This window comes from Vicia villosa, unplaced genomic scaffold (assembly GCF_029867415.1).
Source record: "Vicia villosa cultivar HV-30 ecotype Madison, WI unplaced genomic scaffold, Vvil1.0 ctg.003540F_1_1, whole genome shotgun sequence".
Lineage (NCBI taxonomy): Eukaryota > Viridiplantae > Streptophyta > Magnoliopsida > Fabales > Fabaceae > Vicia > Vicia villosa.
Genome location: NW_026706231.1, coordinates 180,955 through 199,558, shown reverse-complemented (window position 1 = coordinate 199,558; position 18,604 = coordinate 180,955). Strand labels below are relative to the sequence as shown.

The following is an 18,604-nucleotide window of genomic DNA, read 5'->3' as shown; positions in this document are numbered from 1 at the left end:
TGCAGTAAAAAAATTTGACTCAGATGTTAACTTATTTTTTTCTCTTTACTGTGAACCAAATTTTATTTGTGATTTGTAGTAAAGATTAGGCCGATGATTGTTCTGTGAAACTGTATGAGGCCTTTAAACATGATTTGAATCATTCCCCTTAAAAATTCGGATTCCTTCACATAAACCCTAATGATGAATTATGAATCTTCTTGAGACTTCTTATTCATATTCATGTTTGTTCTAACATTACTTCACTTTCTCTTTTCACGTGATAACGATCGATGTTGGCACAAACAATGGGAAGTTGTTGAATGATGAGTTTTACATTGGCCTTAGACATAACCGAGCAACTGGGAAGGTTTGATCATCCCTAACATTCACTAGATTTTGTACATTGGGTGTGAAATTTCTATATTGCTAACATTGTGTTTGTTCATCATGGTTTAGGAATATGCAGAGTGTTAATTAGAAGTTACATGTGACTCACAGGTCCTTGCAGAATTTGACAACAGAATGTCCAACCGAATGAGGTGTGAATTGTTGGGCCGAGGTCGCCATTTGAAAGATAAGTGATCCATAGTTTTTATCACAACTCTATTCATGTTCAACACTTTATTTTATGATTTGCAAATAACAGTAGTGAGATTTCTACAGTTATCTTTATTCATGATTTCCTAATGCTTTTACCATTTATGTGGAAATGCAAATAATATATCGGTGTTCATTAAAAAGTTTGAATGGCTTATAGGTAATGCTAACTGTCTTCCATAATTGACACCTGATAAGATCCTTAAGCTTAAGCAGCTGACGGTTCTTACACTCGCTGAGACGTGAATGTTATGGAATCTCAGAAATATGGTTCGGGAAATGCTCAATCTACAGAAAGGGAAATCATGGCTTCAAGGTAAGTTTTCATCTCTATATAGTACGAAACTAAAATAAGATTTGGAATCTTATGGTTTTATGTGGTGATTATGGTGTTTAGGAGGCTAGAAGCTGATCGTTTCTTTACGACAAACTTTAATGCGAAAACATACACAAAGGCTTCAATCTGAAAGGGTAGAAAGGATTAAGCAAATAAAGGGTATTTTTTATCTTTCAAGTTTCAACTGTGATTTTTCAAGTTTGATCTTTCAAGTTTCAACTGTGATTTTTGCTAGCCTAATCTATTTGGTTTGTTTCTTCATATTTTTTGCTTATAGAGGCCACAATTGGTTAAAGGGAATATGCATGTTTTCTCTGTGGATCAGCAACGCTGTCAGGGTCTTGGACTAAGTCTTATCACTACTGCTCAATTGTGGCTTACGGGTGCTGCTGGAGTGTTTTAAGCATGTCGCATATCAGATGCAATTTGAACTCGGGTATTGTTATTTAAACACAGTTCCTTACAGATGTTCTTTACAAATGCAATTTGTTTAGATTGGGTGCAAAGTAGTATGAGCAGGCTATCAGGTATAAGAAAGGTTCATTTGTTACTTCCGATGGAGCGTTGGCAACACTTTATGGTGTTAACAGGTCGTTCTCCTGGCGACAAGGGCGTCGTTAGGGATGATGTTACTCAAAGTGAAATTTGGTAGGGAAATTACATACTATATATCCCAAGTTGGGTTTTAAACTATGACCTCTGATTAACTGAAAGAGATCTCTTGCCATCTCATTCAATTGTTATTGCGTAGTAATCATATGATTTTTGTGGTTTTGATTTTCATTCAAGTGCAGGTTCCAGCTGCACAAACTCATGTTCCCAAGGGTAAGCCTGATTGCTATGGTGTCTTCTGCCTTACCTATGATTTCAAGCCTGTGAGTATTCTTCTTCACTACCTTTATGTGTTTATTATATGTATATATGGTGTTTGTCAATATGTGCATGCTGATGCATAATTTCCTTTATGTAATGTGTATAGGGATTAGAGATAGAATTAAATTGGTTGGTGCATGCATGTCTTTATGTACTGTTTCATACATTTAATGTTCTACATCAGGATGTTCCTATTAACATGTTGTTCTCTATATTAGGCCAACAACTGGTGGTGCTTCTCCTCCTGCCGAGATCGTAAAGGTTTGAGATTGGACCCTTAAAATTCTGTTCTGTATTGCAATTGAGCAGCATGTTGATATAAGATTGGTGAATGGCAAAAAACAATTGATGACTTTAACCAAGCTTTATTTTACCAACCAAATTATACAAAAGCTCTTCTTTGAAGGGCTACATCATATAACAAGGTAAATTGGCTTTTCCGGTTTTATGATAGTACTGATGTGAAGAAGTTTAGAGACTTCATTTTTTCAATCTCCTTTTTTAAATGCAGCTAGAAAAGTGGGAAGAAACGGTTAAAGATTACGAGGTATTGCGAAAAGAACTTCCAAATGACAATGATCTTGCCGAAGGTGCATTAAACTCCAAATGCAGGAAATTGTCGCCATTTTTGGATACATCATGTGGTAAATATCCATCTGTTAACTTCCTCAAGGTAGTGATTTTGTCTTTATGCGTATTTGGATTTGATGTCAGAATCACAGTTTGCCCCCTTTTTAGTTTCAAAAATATCACGATGCCGCAGTGATTTTGGCTAACTCGCTATGAATCCAAATAGCATGTACTATTTACTTTAGTTTTTCTATAAAGGAATGATACATAACTTGCCTACCGTGTGCCAGATTCTCTTCAAACACCAAAGGAGAGCAGTTCGGTCGGAAGCGAGTATGAAGATGATAAAGGCATGGAGAAAGATATTAGTGTGGATGCATTTGATGTTATAGGAGTTGGAGCCGAGGCTTTGGATTCAATAGCAGCCTGTGCAGCAGCCACTGCAGCATCAGCTGCCGCCGCAGTAGCAACAACCATAGCAATAGCATGATTTCTCTGCTCATTCTGAATATCAGTAACAGTAACAATTGGTACTGTCACTGAAGCAATAACTTCTGATTTATTCAACTCCTTAGAAACCGTTGGCGTGGCCATTGCAGACGATCTTCTAAAACTGCATCTCTTTTTCTCCTTTGTAGAACTTGAATTTGAACTTGAAACTGGCGTAGTTGGATTTTCTGTTCCATTAGAAAAATTTTGGTTTATTATAGATTTCTCTTTTTCTGTATCTTTCTCTCTTTTCCCTGTCTAGAAATTCTTAAGCCATTTACCTTTTTTTCTCCATCTCTTTCTCAAGTGCTATAAAACTAACATGAATTGTAGCAGCATGGTTTTATTTAGATCTCTTGAGAAGTTGCTTTCATTACTATATGGTGGTTACATTATTGAAAATATATAAAACTATTTGACAGCATAAAATCACTATTACATCAATTTTTTTGTTTTTCTGCACTAAATGTAAGGGTCACCATGTCATGTAAAAAGAAGAGATGGACCCTATAATTATTTAATTTAGCATGCTCACAACTGAAGAAGCTGGTAGAGAATACATATTTATTTGATTGTTTGTGCATAAGCATGGACGCATATGCAATTAGGGGTGTTCATGGGTCGGTTTGGGTTGAATTTAGCCAAAACCATAACCCAACCCGTACATGGTACACTGGTTTGGGTGACGAAAAATAACCACCCACAATATCATTGGGTTGGTTTGGGTAAAACCACAAATTTATGGGTTGGATTGGGTTGGGTAATGGGTTACCCAATATTATTTTTCTTTATATAATTATTAATGATATGTTACATTTTTTCTTAATAAATAGCTTAACATATTACTGTTGTTTTTTTAAACATCAAATGTCAAAATGTATAATGAAATTTATCATAAACATATATTTGTAAAAACCAAAGTTACATTAGTAAAACCTAGAATTGCATAAAATACTTGCAATTTATTAGAACTAGCATCAAAATAATCAAAATGTGACATCCTAAATAAGTTAAAATCATTACTTACTAAATAAAAGATGTTCAAAAAGTTGAAATTGAAGCAAGCAAAATTAAAAACATCAAAGTCATCACTTGTCAAATTACAAAAAAAGAGAAAAAATATAGTCACTCAATAACCCATGGGTTTTGTGGGTTGGGTGTGGTTTTACCCATAACCCAATTATTTTGAATGGGTTTTCATTTTTGAAAACCGTATTCACCCAATAACCCGACCCAACCCACTTTTTTGGATCGGTTTGGGTGGGTTTTACTGAGTTTATTGGGTTTACCCAACCCATGAACACCCCTATATGCAATGCTAGGTTGTGATCAAATTTTCTTCCATTAATTTTCATATGGAATATATTTTTGGCGTTAAAAGTTATGTTTCTTGTTTTGCTATTATTTGTATTTTTGTGGCTGGTACCAGGTCGATTCAATGTTGCTATTAGATTATTCTTTCACATTGCTAAGCAAAGCTATCAAACCCTTAAAAGTTAATTAATTCAACAAAACTCTTTTAATGATTCACACGCTGGAAAATTACTTTTAAATTAATATAGACCATTTATCCATTGAATAGCTTTGAGCTTTAAGAAATCAAGTCGGTGAATTAAGCATGAAGACAAAAGTCAGTGATTCCTTTCTGCTCATACCAATATTTATCTATTCTTCTACTATAGAGGGATCAAGAAATTTTTAATAGGAGTAAGGAAATGGTCTATACTAATTTAGTGGATAACAAATATACATGCCTTTGAAATAAGTAATTTATTTCAAAAACTTTAGGGGATGTTTCTATATATGCTATGGGTTTTTATAATCTATATGTACAAAACTAATGGTAGTAGATAAACTTAAATAAACTAATTTAATTTTTTTAATATTAGTATTTTTATAACTTTATCCATTTTAATCAAAATTTAGTCTTTTACTAATATGTTTTATTTTCCAACTTTAACACAAATTCAATCTTTTATTAATTAATATCTTTTATTTTCTATACATTCAATTATTTTTTTTAAGGGTACCAAACATTTTTCTATACATTTAATTTTTTTTTTTACGGGTACCAGACATTTTTCTATACATTCAATTATCATTTTTTTCACGGGTACCTGACATTTTTCTTTATATTCAATTGTTAGTTTTTTTACAGGTACCAGACATTTTTTTATATATTCAATTATCATTTTTCACGGATACTAGATATTTTTCTATACATTTAATTATTATTTTTTCATAGATACCAAATATTTTCCTATTAAAAATATACATCTAAAACAAATGCACGTCCCGTACCAGAACCCGTGCGAACTCACGGGTTTGTTACTAGTTATTATATATAATTGGTGTAGCGTTTCATTATTAGTATGTGATCGATACTGTAGCAGCCTATATTTTCTTAAACATGACAATTGGATAGATAACAATTAATATATATGGCAATTTGGTAAAACAGTGTAGCGTCACTTTTTATTATCAGGTATTCACTTTGGCAGCATAGGTCTTTGATAGCTATATAAGAAATTGTTACATCACAATTGATAGAGAACACAATGTAAAATGTACTGTAGCGGAACTATGCTTGAGACTAACAACCATGTTTATAATAATAATAATAATAATAATAATAATAATAATAATAATAATAATAATAATAATAATAGTTTAATATTATTAGTGTAATATTTTTAGGAGTTTTGAGTTAGAGATGAATATTTGTATTATTTGATCAATTTAAATTATCTTCAGTAGTGTTGTTAGAGTTGTCAATAGGGTTGTCAGAGTTGCTTTCAAGTTGTTTAGAGTAAAATCTGATAAACTATAGATTAAAATTGAAAGTATTTGACCATTTAGAGTCGTTTTATTATTACTTGAGTCAAGACTATTAGCCAATTTGATGCATAATAGTTACCCTTATATGTAAGAAGAATTGCCAGTAGGGTATGTTTGGGCACTTTAGAGTTGTATGAATTATTATAGAGTTGTTTAGAGTCCCTTCGAAACTCTGTCGAATTATAATTATATATTATTATAATTTTTGTGAGTTAATAATATAGAAAGAATTAGTTAATCAAAATAACAGTAGCACTTTGTTGCCCATCAGGGTTGTGACGAATTTCGTAACAGAGGCATTATATAAGTAGCATAGGAATATAATAATAGATGGAAAAATATATAGCAAGTTGAATAATATTAGGAGTGTTCGGGAATAATCCGATAACCGTTGTGCTTGCGGTGTTTTTGGTAATGTTGCGACGTGACATATTTTTGTGAGTTTTGTGAAGTATGGCGATGTTTGCGTGAATTATCTGTGATGAATTATTGTTGTTGATTTGTCGTGTGATATATTGCGATGTTGCGATGAGTTTTTATGAATTATTGCAAAGTGCAGGATTTAAGATGACGATTTTTATCGGTAACTATTGATATATTTTGGCGATGTAGGCGAATGCCTTTGTGACGATGTTTGGCGACGTGTTTGTGATATAGGCGTATGTCTCGCGACGTTGTTATGTGATGTTTTTGGTTTGTTGCATTTCATCAGTGTCTCATGATTTGCATGTTTTAGCGACGGCCTGGATTGGCAAACAGCGACGAAGGCTTATGCCTGTTTTGATGCCTCTATTATCTGGCAATTGGCGATGGAGGCTGAAGCCTTGGGTACCACATGCATGTGCATTTGATAGAGTCGCATTTCATTTGTGTGATTATGATGTTATGTATTTTGATGTGTCAATTTATGTGACTTGTTGTGAACTTTGAATATGATCTTATGTAAGATATTGTGACTTGTGTTGTTGATTGAAACAGTGAAGTAAACTAGACGGTAACGATTATACCGCAAAGCGATAATTATTATAACTTGAACCTGAATATATTGTTTATCATCACCCTGCTTATATGGTTTGATATCTTACCCCTTTCTCTTGTTTCGCCGTTACCTTTATACTGGTAACGTGTAGGTGATAGCTTTGATGAAGATTTAGACGCTGTGAGTTGAGTCGGTAGTCGCTCTGATACGTAGCACTCGGGGGGATAAACGATTGTTTTACTTATTGTTTCTTTTGATGAATTTTATATGGTTTTGGTTTAAATTATAACTTAAAGTTACCATGCAAAGATGCTACGATATTATTTGAATAATTATGAAGTTTGTTGATTCCGTTGCGAGTTAATTGTTTTAATTTGAAACAAAGTCATTTTTAGTAATGATTTAATTTTCGTTTTAAATTCTTGTGCTATGTATCTATATGAAGGCAAGTAAGTCGTAAATGTTTTTGAGATGACGAATATGTGATACCTCAAATGAACTTGTTTGAAATTTATACTCTGATTTTCTGTATAATTTATCGGGTAGATTTGGGGTGTTACACAACATATATTAAGACACTAGCATGAATCACATATAGCACAAGACATAATCAAACATATTTATCATGGAATCGCATAGTGAAGTAGAGTTTTACCATATAGAGACATCAAGAAAGAGATATTTTAAGTTGAAACGATAATACCTTTGAAGTATGGAGGAGAACTTTTGTACTCTTATAGATCTATTTGACTTACGTTTCCAACTTGGTGAGAAAAAATAAATAACACCAATGCAACAATCATTGTTGCATTATATCCAATATGTCAAGAACACTGAGTTCCCTACAAATATGTAGGAAAGGCTCGGTTGCTGAAGGTTTTGTAAAGGTGTCGGCAAGTTGATTTTTACTTTCAACATGCTCAAATACAACATCTCCTTTCTCTACATGATCTCTAAAGAAATGGTGTCTAATCTCAATATGTTTTGTGCGTGAGTGTAAAATTGGATTCTTTGTTAAATTGATAGCACTAGTGTTGTCACAAAAGATTGGAATATGATCAAGTTTCACATTATAATCGAGTAATTGTTGTTTGAGCCACAATATTTGGGCACATCATTTTTCGGCAGCCACATATTCCGCTTCGGCGGTTGACAAGGCAACAGATACTTGTTTCTTGCTATGCCAACTCACTAAAGAATTTGAAAAGAAATGGCATGTACCACTAGTGTTCTTCCTATCCAACTTGCAACCGGCAAAGTCGGAGTCAGAATAACCTATCAAAGAACAATCACTACCCTTGGAGAACCATAAACCATGCTTAATGGTACCACAAAGATACCTAAGTATGCGTTTAACGGCTTTTAAAGGAGACTCCTTAGGACATGATTGGTATCTTGCACACATATAAACACTAAACATAATATCAGGACGAGAAGCGATAAGGTAAAGAAGGGATCCGATCATACCTCTATACCTTTTTACATCAACCGGCTTACCAAGTTCCCGGTCAAGATTGACGGTAGTAGGCATTGGAGTGTCAATGATATTTGATTTTTCCATGTCAAATCGCTTGATTAGTTCTTGACAGTACTTGGTTTGGCTCACAAAGGTACCTTGTAACACCCCTCTAATACCTCGCGGCAATTAAACAAATATTAATCAGACTAACATGATAAGAGGTGCCACAATTCATAAATGAAGAAACACATATTCGACATATGTCATGCATTCACTGAAAACATCTGATTATAACTCATTAGACAAAATCATGTTTACACAGCGAAATTAAATCATCAAATCAACATTACATCATTAATGTATCAGACTTCAAACAAAACAAATAAATAGAGTTATAATCGAAACTCAACATGTCACGTTCCCAGTGTTACATCTATCAGAGCATGACACCGACACAATAACTAAAACGGACTTATGAGCTAATCCTCACCAAGTCGCGCCGCTATCCTCAATCTGAAAATGACAACAAGTAAGGGTGAGTCTCATCACAGTTAACCAATGTTATTGCATCATAAATAACAACATATCATAGTTATATCATTCACCCAACTGTTTCATATTCAGACATTCCATCATATACGTCTGCAATTCATCAAGTCATTACATAACATAAAATAGTCATGTTATAAAAATCATGCATATATATGAAACTGACACTATGCATGTGGTACCAACATCATCAATGGGAAAACCCACCGATCGATCTATCATCATCCAGATACGGCCCTGCCAGCACAGATTCCACACAATGGGAATCTTGCCCTTCATTGTATCCTCTCATCATTAGGATATAGCCCTCGTCAATGACTATGAATGCATGCAAACATATATACAACATACTATCATCATCATCATGCTATGAGTAGCACCATCTTATAATCATTCATCATCATCATCATCATCAACAAGTATGTTCAATATATATATATATATATAATTGCATCATTCAATAAAATCATATATCAATTAATCATACGATTTATCTCATTCTAATCATCATAATTCAAACATCATTCTAAACAGATCAGCATTTTAAAAGTTACTCATCATCGAACTTTCAAAATCACCAAAACATCAAAATCTGCAAGTCACGTTGGCCATACGCGTACCATACGCGTACCAACAGGGCTAGAATTCCACAAAAACACACATCATACGCGTACCATACGCGTATGAGCATAACCAATATTCCACACAAAACACACACACCATACGCGTATGAACAGAACCATATTTCCACATAAAACATACACATACGCGTATCAAGCAAGCATACGCGTACTAGCTAAGTCCCATACGCGTACCATACGCATACGAGCAGGAAGTGCAATTCTGGTGCACAATGGGGAGCGTACCATACGCGTACCACCCCCCCATACGCGTATCATATGCGTACCATACGTAGATGGGCAGCGGTTCTCAGAATCTGTGACTTACCCATTCGTCTTCTTCGCGATTTCACCTGTACAACTTGCGTTTTGGATCTAAAACTAGAATTTCTGCACTTCTAAAAACATGGTAATCATCTATCATCTATAGTCTATTAATCCATAGCTATTTCATTCGATCCAAACATAATTCCACTCAATTCATTAGGGATTCATGATCATAGGTTTCAATATACAGATTAACACAGTAACACAAATCAAAATATGGAACCTCTTAATCTAAACAACATCCCTAATCAATATCATCATTCATAACACGATAAAAGAGATTAAATGGAGAGTCCCTCCTTACCTTAGACAAGAGTTCTTGATCCTTGGTCTCTCCCTCTACAGTTCTCCTTCACGTTCTTTCTTTCTTCCCAATTCCAATTGTTTTATGAAAATAATTATAAAATTAGTAAAAGGATTACTATATCACACCCCCTTGTTTTACTATTTCTTCACATGGCCCAATGCCATAAACCATTATTTTTCTATTATTTTCACAAAATCCTTAATAATTCTAATTATTAATTCAATATTCCAATTAAATTAATATTAAAATTATATGGGTGTTACAACTCTCCCCCACTAAAAGAGTTTTCGTCCTCGAAAACATACCTCAGGTAAAGAGTTCTGGATAAGAATCCTTCATCTGACTCTCTAGCTCCCAGGTAACGTTTCCTTCAACAGGTCCTCCCCAAGCTACTCTGACTAAAGCTATTTCCTTGCCACACAATTGCTTCAGTCTTCGATCTTCAATTCTCACAGGTAAAGTCTCAACTGTTAGGTTGACTTTCACCTGCACATCATCTACTTGGATCACATGGGACGGATCCGAAATGTATTTCCTCAACTAAGATACATGAAATACATCATGTAAGTTTGCAAGCATCGGCGGTAAAGCGATACGATATGCCACTTCTCCCACCCTTTCAGAAATTTGGAATGGTCCAATAAAACGCAGAGTCAACTTCTTCGACTTCAATGCCCGACCAATTCCTGTCATAGGAGTAACTCTCATAAACACATGGTCTCCCTCTTGAAACTCAAATGTCTTCCTCCTCTTGTCATGATAACTCTTATGACGACTCTGAGAAGCTTTCATCTTCTCTTGAATCATCTTAATCTTCCCCGTAGTCTGTTGTACAATTTCTGGTCCAATCACAGCGCTCTCACTAGATTCGTACCAACACAACGGCGTCCTACACCTCCTACCATACAAAGCCTCAAACGGAGCCATACCAATACTCGAATGATAACTGTTGTTGTAGGTAAATTCAACCAAAGGCAGATAACTATCCCAAGTACCTCCTTTTTCCAACACACAAGCACACAATAAATCCTCTAACGACTGAATCGTCCTCTCAGTCTGTCCATCAGTCTGCGGATGATAATCAGAACTCAATCTCAGCTTTGTACCCAAAGCTTTCTGCAAACCTTCCCAGAACTTAGACGTAAACCTCGGATATCTGTCTGACACGATACTTGAAGGAATACCATGCAGACTAACTATCTTCTCAATATATAATTGAGCCAGCTTCTCCATCGGATAATCCATTCTTACCGGTATAAAATGTGTAGACTTCGTCAACCTGTCTACCACGACCCAGATAGCTTCACAATTCTTGACAGTTCTCGGTAAACCAGAAACAAAATCCATTGATATGCTATCCCACTTCCACTCAGGAATAAACATCGCTTGCATAAACCCAAACAGCTTCTGATGCTCAATTTTTAACTTCTGACACGTCAGACAAGAATATACGAACTCAGCAATTTCTTTCTTCATTCCAGGCCACCAAAACAACTTTTTCAAATCATGATACATCTTGGTAGCACCAGGATGAATACTTAACCCACTACGGTGTCCTTCTTCCAAAATACGTTTTCGAAGTTCAGCAATATCAAGAACACAAACTCGGTCACCAAACCTCAGTATACCATTCTCGTCGATTCTGAATTCACCGCCCTTGCCTTGGTTAATCAAGGTCAACTTATCGATCAATTCAACATCAGCTTTCTGACCTTCTCTGATTTCTTCAAGAATACCACTAGTCAGTTTTAACATACCCAATTTAACACTAGTAGGAGTACCTTCACATACCAAACTCTAGTCTCTGAACTGTTCAATCAAATCCAATTCCTTCACCATTAGCATAGACATATGTAAAGTCTTCCTACTCAATGCATCAGCAACCACGTTTGCCTTACCCGGATGGTAATTCAAACCAAAATCATAATCTTTAAGGAATTCTAACCACCTTCTCTACCTCATATTCAGCTCTTTCTGATCAAAGAGATACTTCAGACTCTTATGATCACTGAACACTTCAAATCTAGAACCATACAAATAGTTTCGCCATAGCTTCAAAATAAAAACCACAGCTGCCAACTCCAAATCATGAGTCGGATAATTCCTTTCATGCACTTTGAGTTGTCTCGACGCATAAGCGACTACTTGTTGATTCTACATCAATACACAACCTAAACCCATCAATGAAGCATCACAATAAACCACAAACGATTCTGTCGGATTTGGCAAAATCAAGATAGGAGCACTAGTCAACCTCCTCTTCAGTTCTTGGAATCCTTCTTCACATTTTGCATCCCAAATAAAAGCTTGTCCCTTCCTGGTTAATTTAGTTAACGGAAAGGCTAACTTTGAAAATCCTTCGATGAACTTCCTGTAGTAACTTGCAAGACCAAGAAAACAATGGATCTCTGACACTGACTTCGGAGCTTCCCACTAATATACAGCTTCTATCTTTGTAGGATCAACAACAATACCATTCTTAGAAATCACATGTCCGAGAAAACTGACTTCCTCTAACCAAAATTCACACTTCGACAATTTGGCAAAAAGTTGCTTCTCTTTTAACAGCTCTAACGCAGTTCTGAGATGTTCCGCATGTTCTTCCTCATTCTTAGAATATATCAGGATATCATCTATAAATACCACCACTAACTTATCAAGATAAGGATGAAAGATCCTGTTCATATATTCCATAAAAACGCCAGGTGCATTAGCAACCCCAAACGGCATTACCGAATACTCGTAATGTCCATACCTCGTTCTGAAGGAAGTCTTCTGAATATCGTCGTCTTTCACACGGATTTGGTGATACCCAGACCTCAGATCAATTTTACTAAACACACGCGCCCCAACTAGATGATCCATCAAATCATCAATCCTCGGCAATGGATACCGATTCTTGATAGTAACCTTGTTCAATTGTATCCACACACAACCTCATTGAACCCTCTTTCTTCTTCACTAACAATACAGGCGCACCCCACGGAGAAACACTAGGACGAATGAATTTCTTCTCAAGCAATTCTTCTAACTGCTTCTTCAGTTCAGCCAACTCGAACGGAGACATACGATACGGTGCCATCGACACCGGACTAGTTCCCGGAACCAAATCATTAGAAAACTCTACTTCTCTTTCCAGTGGCAATTCATTCACATCTTCCAGAAAAACTTCTGGAAACTCACATACCACTGGTAGCTCGCTACTCATCACTTTTTCTTTCAAATTCATCAATGCGAACAACATAAACACTGTTGCACCATCTTCGATAGCTTCATTCACCTGTCTAGCCGTCATTTCCAGATTATCATAATTAACCTCTTTAGGAAAAATTACCGTCTTCGCAAAACAGTTGATATGAACATGGTTGAATTCCAACCAGTTCATTCCCAGGATTACATCGAGTTGTTTCAACGGAAGGCACACTAAGTCCATCCCGAATTCTCTACCAAAAATGTCAACCAGACAATTCAAGCATGCAGACGAAGTAGTTACTGAACCCGACGCAAGAGTGTCAATAACCATACTTCCATTTATGTCAGATATCTCTAGATTCAACCTCTCAGCACAATCCAAAGAAATAAAAGAATAAGTTGCTCCAGTATCAATAATCGCAACTAAAGGTGTGCCATGAATGAAACACGTACCTTTAATCAATCTGTCTTCTGGAGTAGTCTCTGACCCGGTAAAAGCAAAAACCTTTCCTCCCGCTTGGTTCTTCTTTGGCTTGGTACAATTTAGACTAATGTGACCCTCTTCGCCACAGTTGTAACAAGTCACAACCTTCTTCTTACAATCAGCAGCAATATGGCCCACTTGGTCACACTTGTAACACTTCTTCTGATCAAGCTTACACTCGTTCCTATGATGTCCCATCTCACCACAATTATAACATCTGATACGAGCACTGGAATCTCCCCACTGGGTTTCTTCCAATCAGCAGACTTACCTCTACCATATGGCTTACCTCTATCCATATGTTTCTTCCCCTTTCTGTCAACCAACTCGCGAGAGTGAGATGACTTCAGCTTGTTCTTATCCTCTTCAAAAATCCTGCTACAGTCCACTAAGTCAACAAACCTCCAAATCCTCTGGTACCTAATGCCCTGCTTGATCTCATCACGAAGACCATTCTCAAATTTAACACATTTTGAGAACTCACTAGCTTCATCATTATTGTAGTGCACATAGTACTTTGCTAGTTCCACAAACTTTGCAGCATACTCTGGTACCGTCATATTACCTTGAACCAGTTCTAGAAATTCAATCTCTTTTCTACCTCTAACATCCTCAGGAAAATACCTCCTCAGAAATTCCCTTTTCAATATAGCCCACGTAATTTCTATACCATCAGCATCCAGTTCAGCTCTGGTGGCCAACCACCAGTCATCAGCTTCCTCCGACAGCATATGTGTGCCATACCTCACCTTGAGATTCTCAGCACAATCGATGACTCTGAAAATTCTCTCGATCTCCTTTAGCCATTTCTGAGCACCTTCAGGATCATGCGTGCCTTTGAACAATGGAGGATTGTTCCTCTGAAAATTCCCCAATTTCCTTTCAGCACCAATCCCTGCTCCTACAACATTTCCACCAAGCACACCAGCAATCATGCCCAGAGCCTCAGCGATAACATCATCGTTTCTTCCTCCTCTTCCAGCCACTGTTCTGCTTACATCACAAACAATCCAGTCAGAACAAAAGTATTGACGAATAACTCGTATTAGTCGCATACTCAGGAAAGACTGACACTAAGACTCTGGTCACAACGGCCGACTATGCTCTGATACCACTATTGTAACACCCCTCTAATACCCCGTGGCAATTACACAAATATTAATCAGAGTAACATGCCAAGAGGTGCCACAATTCATAAATAAAAGAAACACATGTTCGGCATATGCCATGCATTCACTGAAAACATCTGATTATAACTCATTAGACAAAATCATGTTTACACAGCGGAATTAAATCATCAAGTCAACATTACATCATTAATGTATCAGACTTCAAACAAAACAAATAAATAGAGTTATAATCGAAACTCAACACGTCACGTTCCCGGTGTTACATCTATCAGAGCATGACACCGACACAATAACTAAAACCGACTTATGAGCTAATCCTCACCATGTCGCGCCGCTGTTAGTTACCAATTTGTGTAAATATCTTAGGTAATTTTTGGTAACTCTCAAGTCTTTTTGTGGTTAATAGTAGTATTTTATTGTCATTTGGTATATATTTATTCTTATATTTATATTATTGTTGAATAGTTCTTATCTTTGCAATCTATGTTGGATTTTGTAGTTTTTATAGATAATTGGAAGCTTGGACCATGGAAAAAGCACTTTGAAGATGTTCCAAGACCAAAGCCAAGGATTGCTGAAAAGAGGTAGCGCGCTAAGCGAGGTTGAGCCCGCTAAGCGCGCTTTTGAAGAAAAGAAGGAAGTTCTGGCAGAGAGTTCCGCGCTAAGCAAGGTCTGGAGCCCGCTTAGCGCGGTTGGGCGGTTTAAGCAATTATTGATAGCGCGCTTAGCGGGCTGCACCGCGCTAAGCGCGGTCTGCGAAACTTTGTTTATTTGTTTATGGGCCAGATCACTTTTGAATATATGTAGAGATATTTTAGAGAGAACCAAGAGCATAATACACTGTAGCAAACATAGAGTTGAAGATTGGAAGCCTTGATCGTCGATTAATCGCCTTTGATGCTTGTTGATCTTCATCCTTTCCTTCGTATGCAAGCTACCATTCTCATGGATAGCTAAATCCCTTTTGTATCAAGATAAGATGTAATCTTCCTAGCCTTTTGTATGTTTTTCTTGTGAATATATGTGTATGAACAAGTGATGATCAATATAGATGGTTTAGTTTGTTTATTAAAGCTTTTCTTTGGTATAAATGTTTGAGACATCAATGTTTGTATCTAGACCTAACTCATCATCTTTCAAACTATAAGTTGCAGACATGGATTTAGAGTTTGATGTTTACTAAGTATCGGTTTTAAAACGTTATTTGTATTGTTTAAACGGTGGAGAAATCGTCGGTTAAACAATACGGTAAATCTAACTATATCGTTGCGGACACGGACGATATAGGTGTCGATACGTAATTATATTGATCGTTAGCAAGTTCATAAGCATCTATTTATAAGGAAACATACAAATTTAGGTCGATGAAATCGAATCTTGATACATTTTCTTTAACTTAGAACTTTCATTAATTTACTCTTTGCTACTAAAGTGATTGAATGATCTTTTGCAAACCTAAAACAAAAGTAACATTAACTCAAGACAAAATAGGCTATAGAACGGCGGTGATATCGCAATAATCCCTGTGGATACGATATAAACGGAAAGTACACCACAATACTCTTTCAACAGCCGCTATCCTCAATCTGAAAATGACAACAAGTAAGGGTGAGTCTCATCACAGTTAACCAATGTTATTGCATCATAAATAACAACATATCATAGTTATATCATTCACCCAATCGTTTCATATTCAAACATTCCATCATATACGTCTACAATCCATCAAGTCATTACATAACATAAAATAGTCATGTTATAAAAATCATGCATATGTATGAAACTGACACTATGCATGTGGTACCAACATCATCAATGGGAAAACCCATCGACCGATCTATCATCATCGAGATACGGCCCTGCCAGCACAAATTCCACACAATGGGAATCTTGCCTTTCACTGTATCCTCTCATCATTAGGATACAACCCTTGTCAATGACTATGAATGCATGCAAACATATATACAACATACTATCATCATCATCATACTACGAGTAGCACCATCTTATACTCATTCATCATCATTCATCATCATCAACAAGTATGTTCCATATATATATATATATATATATATATATATATATATATATAATTGCATCATTCCATAAATTCATATATCAATTAATCATACGATTTATCTCATTCTAATCATCATAATTCAAGCATCATTCCAAACAAATCAACAGTTTAAAAGTTACTCATCATCGAACTTTCAAAATCACCAAAACAGCAAAATCTGCAAGTCACGCTGGCCATACGCGTACCATACGCGTACCAACAAGGCTAGAATTCCACAAAAACACGCATCATACGCGTACCATACGCGTATGAGCAGAACCAATATTCCACACAAAACACACACACCATACGCGTATCATACGCGTATGAACAAAACCATATTTCCACAGAAAACATACACATAGGCGTATCAAGCAAGCATACGCGTACTAGCCAAGTCACATACGCGTACGAGCAGGAAGTGCAATTCTGGTGCCCAACTGGGAGCGTACCATACGCGTACCACCCCCCCCATACGCGTATCATACGCGTACCATACGTAAATGGGCAGCGGTTCTCAGAATTTGCTACTTACCCATTCATCTTCTTCGCGATTTCACCTGTACAACTTGCGTTTTGGATCTAAAACATAATTTAGACTCAATTCATTAGGGATTCATGATCATAGGTTTCAATATACAGATTAACACAGTAACACAAATCAAAATATGGAACCTCTTGATCTAAACAACATCCCTAATCAATATCATCATTCATAACACGATAAAAGAGATTAAATGGAGAGTCCCCCCTTACCTTAGACAAGAGTTCTTTATCCTTGGTCTCTCCCTCTATAGTTCTCCTTCACATTCTTCGTGTTCTCAAACCTCTGTTCTTGCACGTTCTTTCTTTCTTCCCAATTCCAATTGTTTTATGAAAATAATTATAAAATTAGTAAAAGGATTACTATATCACACCCCTTTCTTTTACTATTTCCTCACATGGCCCAATGCCATAAACCATTATTTTTCTATTATTTTCACAAAATCCTTAATAATTCTAATTATTAATTCAATATTCCAGTTAAATTAATATTAAAATTATAAGGGTGTTACATACCTTCCTTTAGTTGTTTTATTTGAAGACCAAAGAAGTAGTTTAGTTCACCCATCATGCTCATCTCAAATTCTCCCTGCATAAGCTTAGAAAACTCCTTGACTCTCAAAAAACCTTGATTGATCAAAAAATTGCTAAGACGCTCGTACCAAGCTCTAGGAGCTTGTTTAAGACCATACAAAGCGCGCTTTAGCTTGTACACATGATCAATATAACCAACATTTTCAAAACCGGGAGGTTGAGATACATATACTTCTTCATTAATGTGACCATTTAAGAAAGCACTTTTTACATCCATTTGAAATAGTTTAAAATCTTGTGAGCATGCATAAGCTACTAATAGGCGTATAGCCTCGAGTCGGGCGACCGTAGCATAGGTCTCCTCATAGTCTATCCCTTCCTCTTGATTATACACTTGAGCAAGAAGACGAGCCTTGTTGCGAATAATTATTCCATTTTCGTCTAGTTTGTTCCTAAACACCCATTTAGTGCCAATTACTCGATGGTCTCGCGGAGGAGGGACAAGGTCCCAAACCTCATTTCTCTTAAATTGGTTTAGCTCTTCTTGCATGGATAAATACCAATGTTCATCGACTAAAGCATCTTTGGAGTTTTTAAGCTCAATCTGAGAGACGAAAGAATAATGAAAACAAAAGTTACTTATCTTTGACCGTGTTGTTACCCCTTTTGAAATGTCTCCTAGAGTGTTTTCCATAGGATGATCTTTTGAAGATTTACATTCCATAGGTAGATCAC

General features: G+C 36.1%; 1 protein-coding gene and 1 long non-coding RNA gene across 2 annotated transcripts; one reads left to right on the top strand and one right to left on the bottom strand.

The window, feature by feature from the left end:
* The first annotated feature begins 677 nt into the window (after positions 1-677).
* LOC131641154 (uncharacterized) lies at positions 678-1,515 on the top strand. The gene is made up of 3 exons (XR_009295440.1): positions 678-895; positions 977-1,075; positions 1,194-1,515. It is a non-coding gene; the product is annotated as an uncharacterized LOC131641154 (long non-coding RNA).
* A 6,264-nt stretch (positions 1,516-7,779) lies between these two features.
* Positions 7,780-8,226, bottom strand: LOC131641158 (uncharacterized mitochondrial protein AtMg00810-like). The gene has a single exon (XM_058911472.1). The coding sequence runs from the start codon at positions 8,224-8,226 to the stop codon at positions 7,780-7,782; it is 447 nt and encodes a 148-aa protein (XP_058767455.1).
* Between the last annotated feature and the right edge of the window lie 10,378 nt (positions 8,227-18,604).

Coding starts and splice junctions, on each gene's coding strand:
- LOC131641158 (XM_058911472.1), bottom strand. CDS start 8,226: ATGGAAAAATCAAATATCATTGACACTCCAATGCCTACTACCGTCAAT.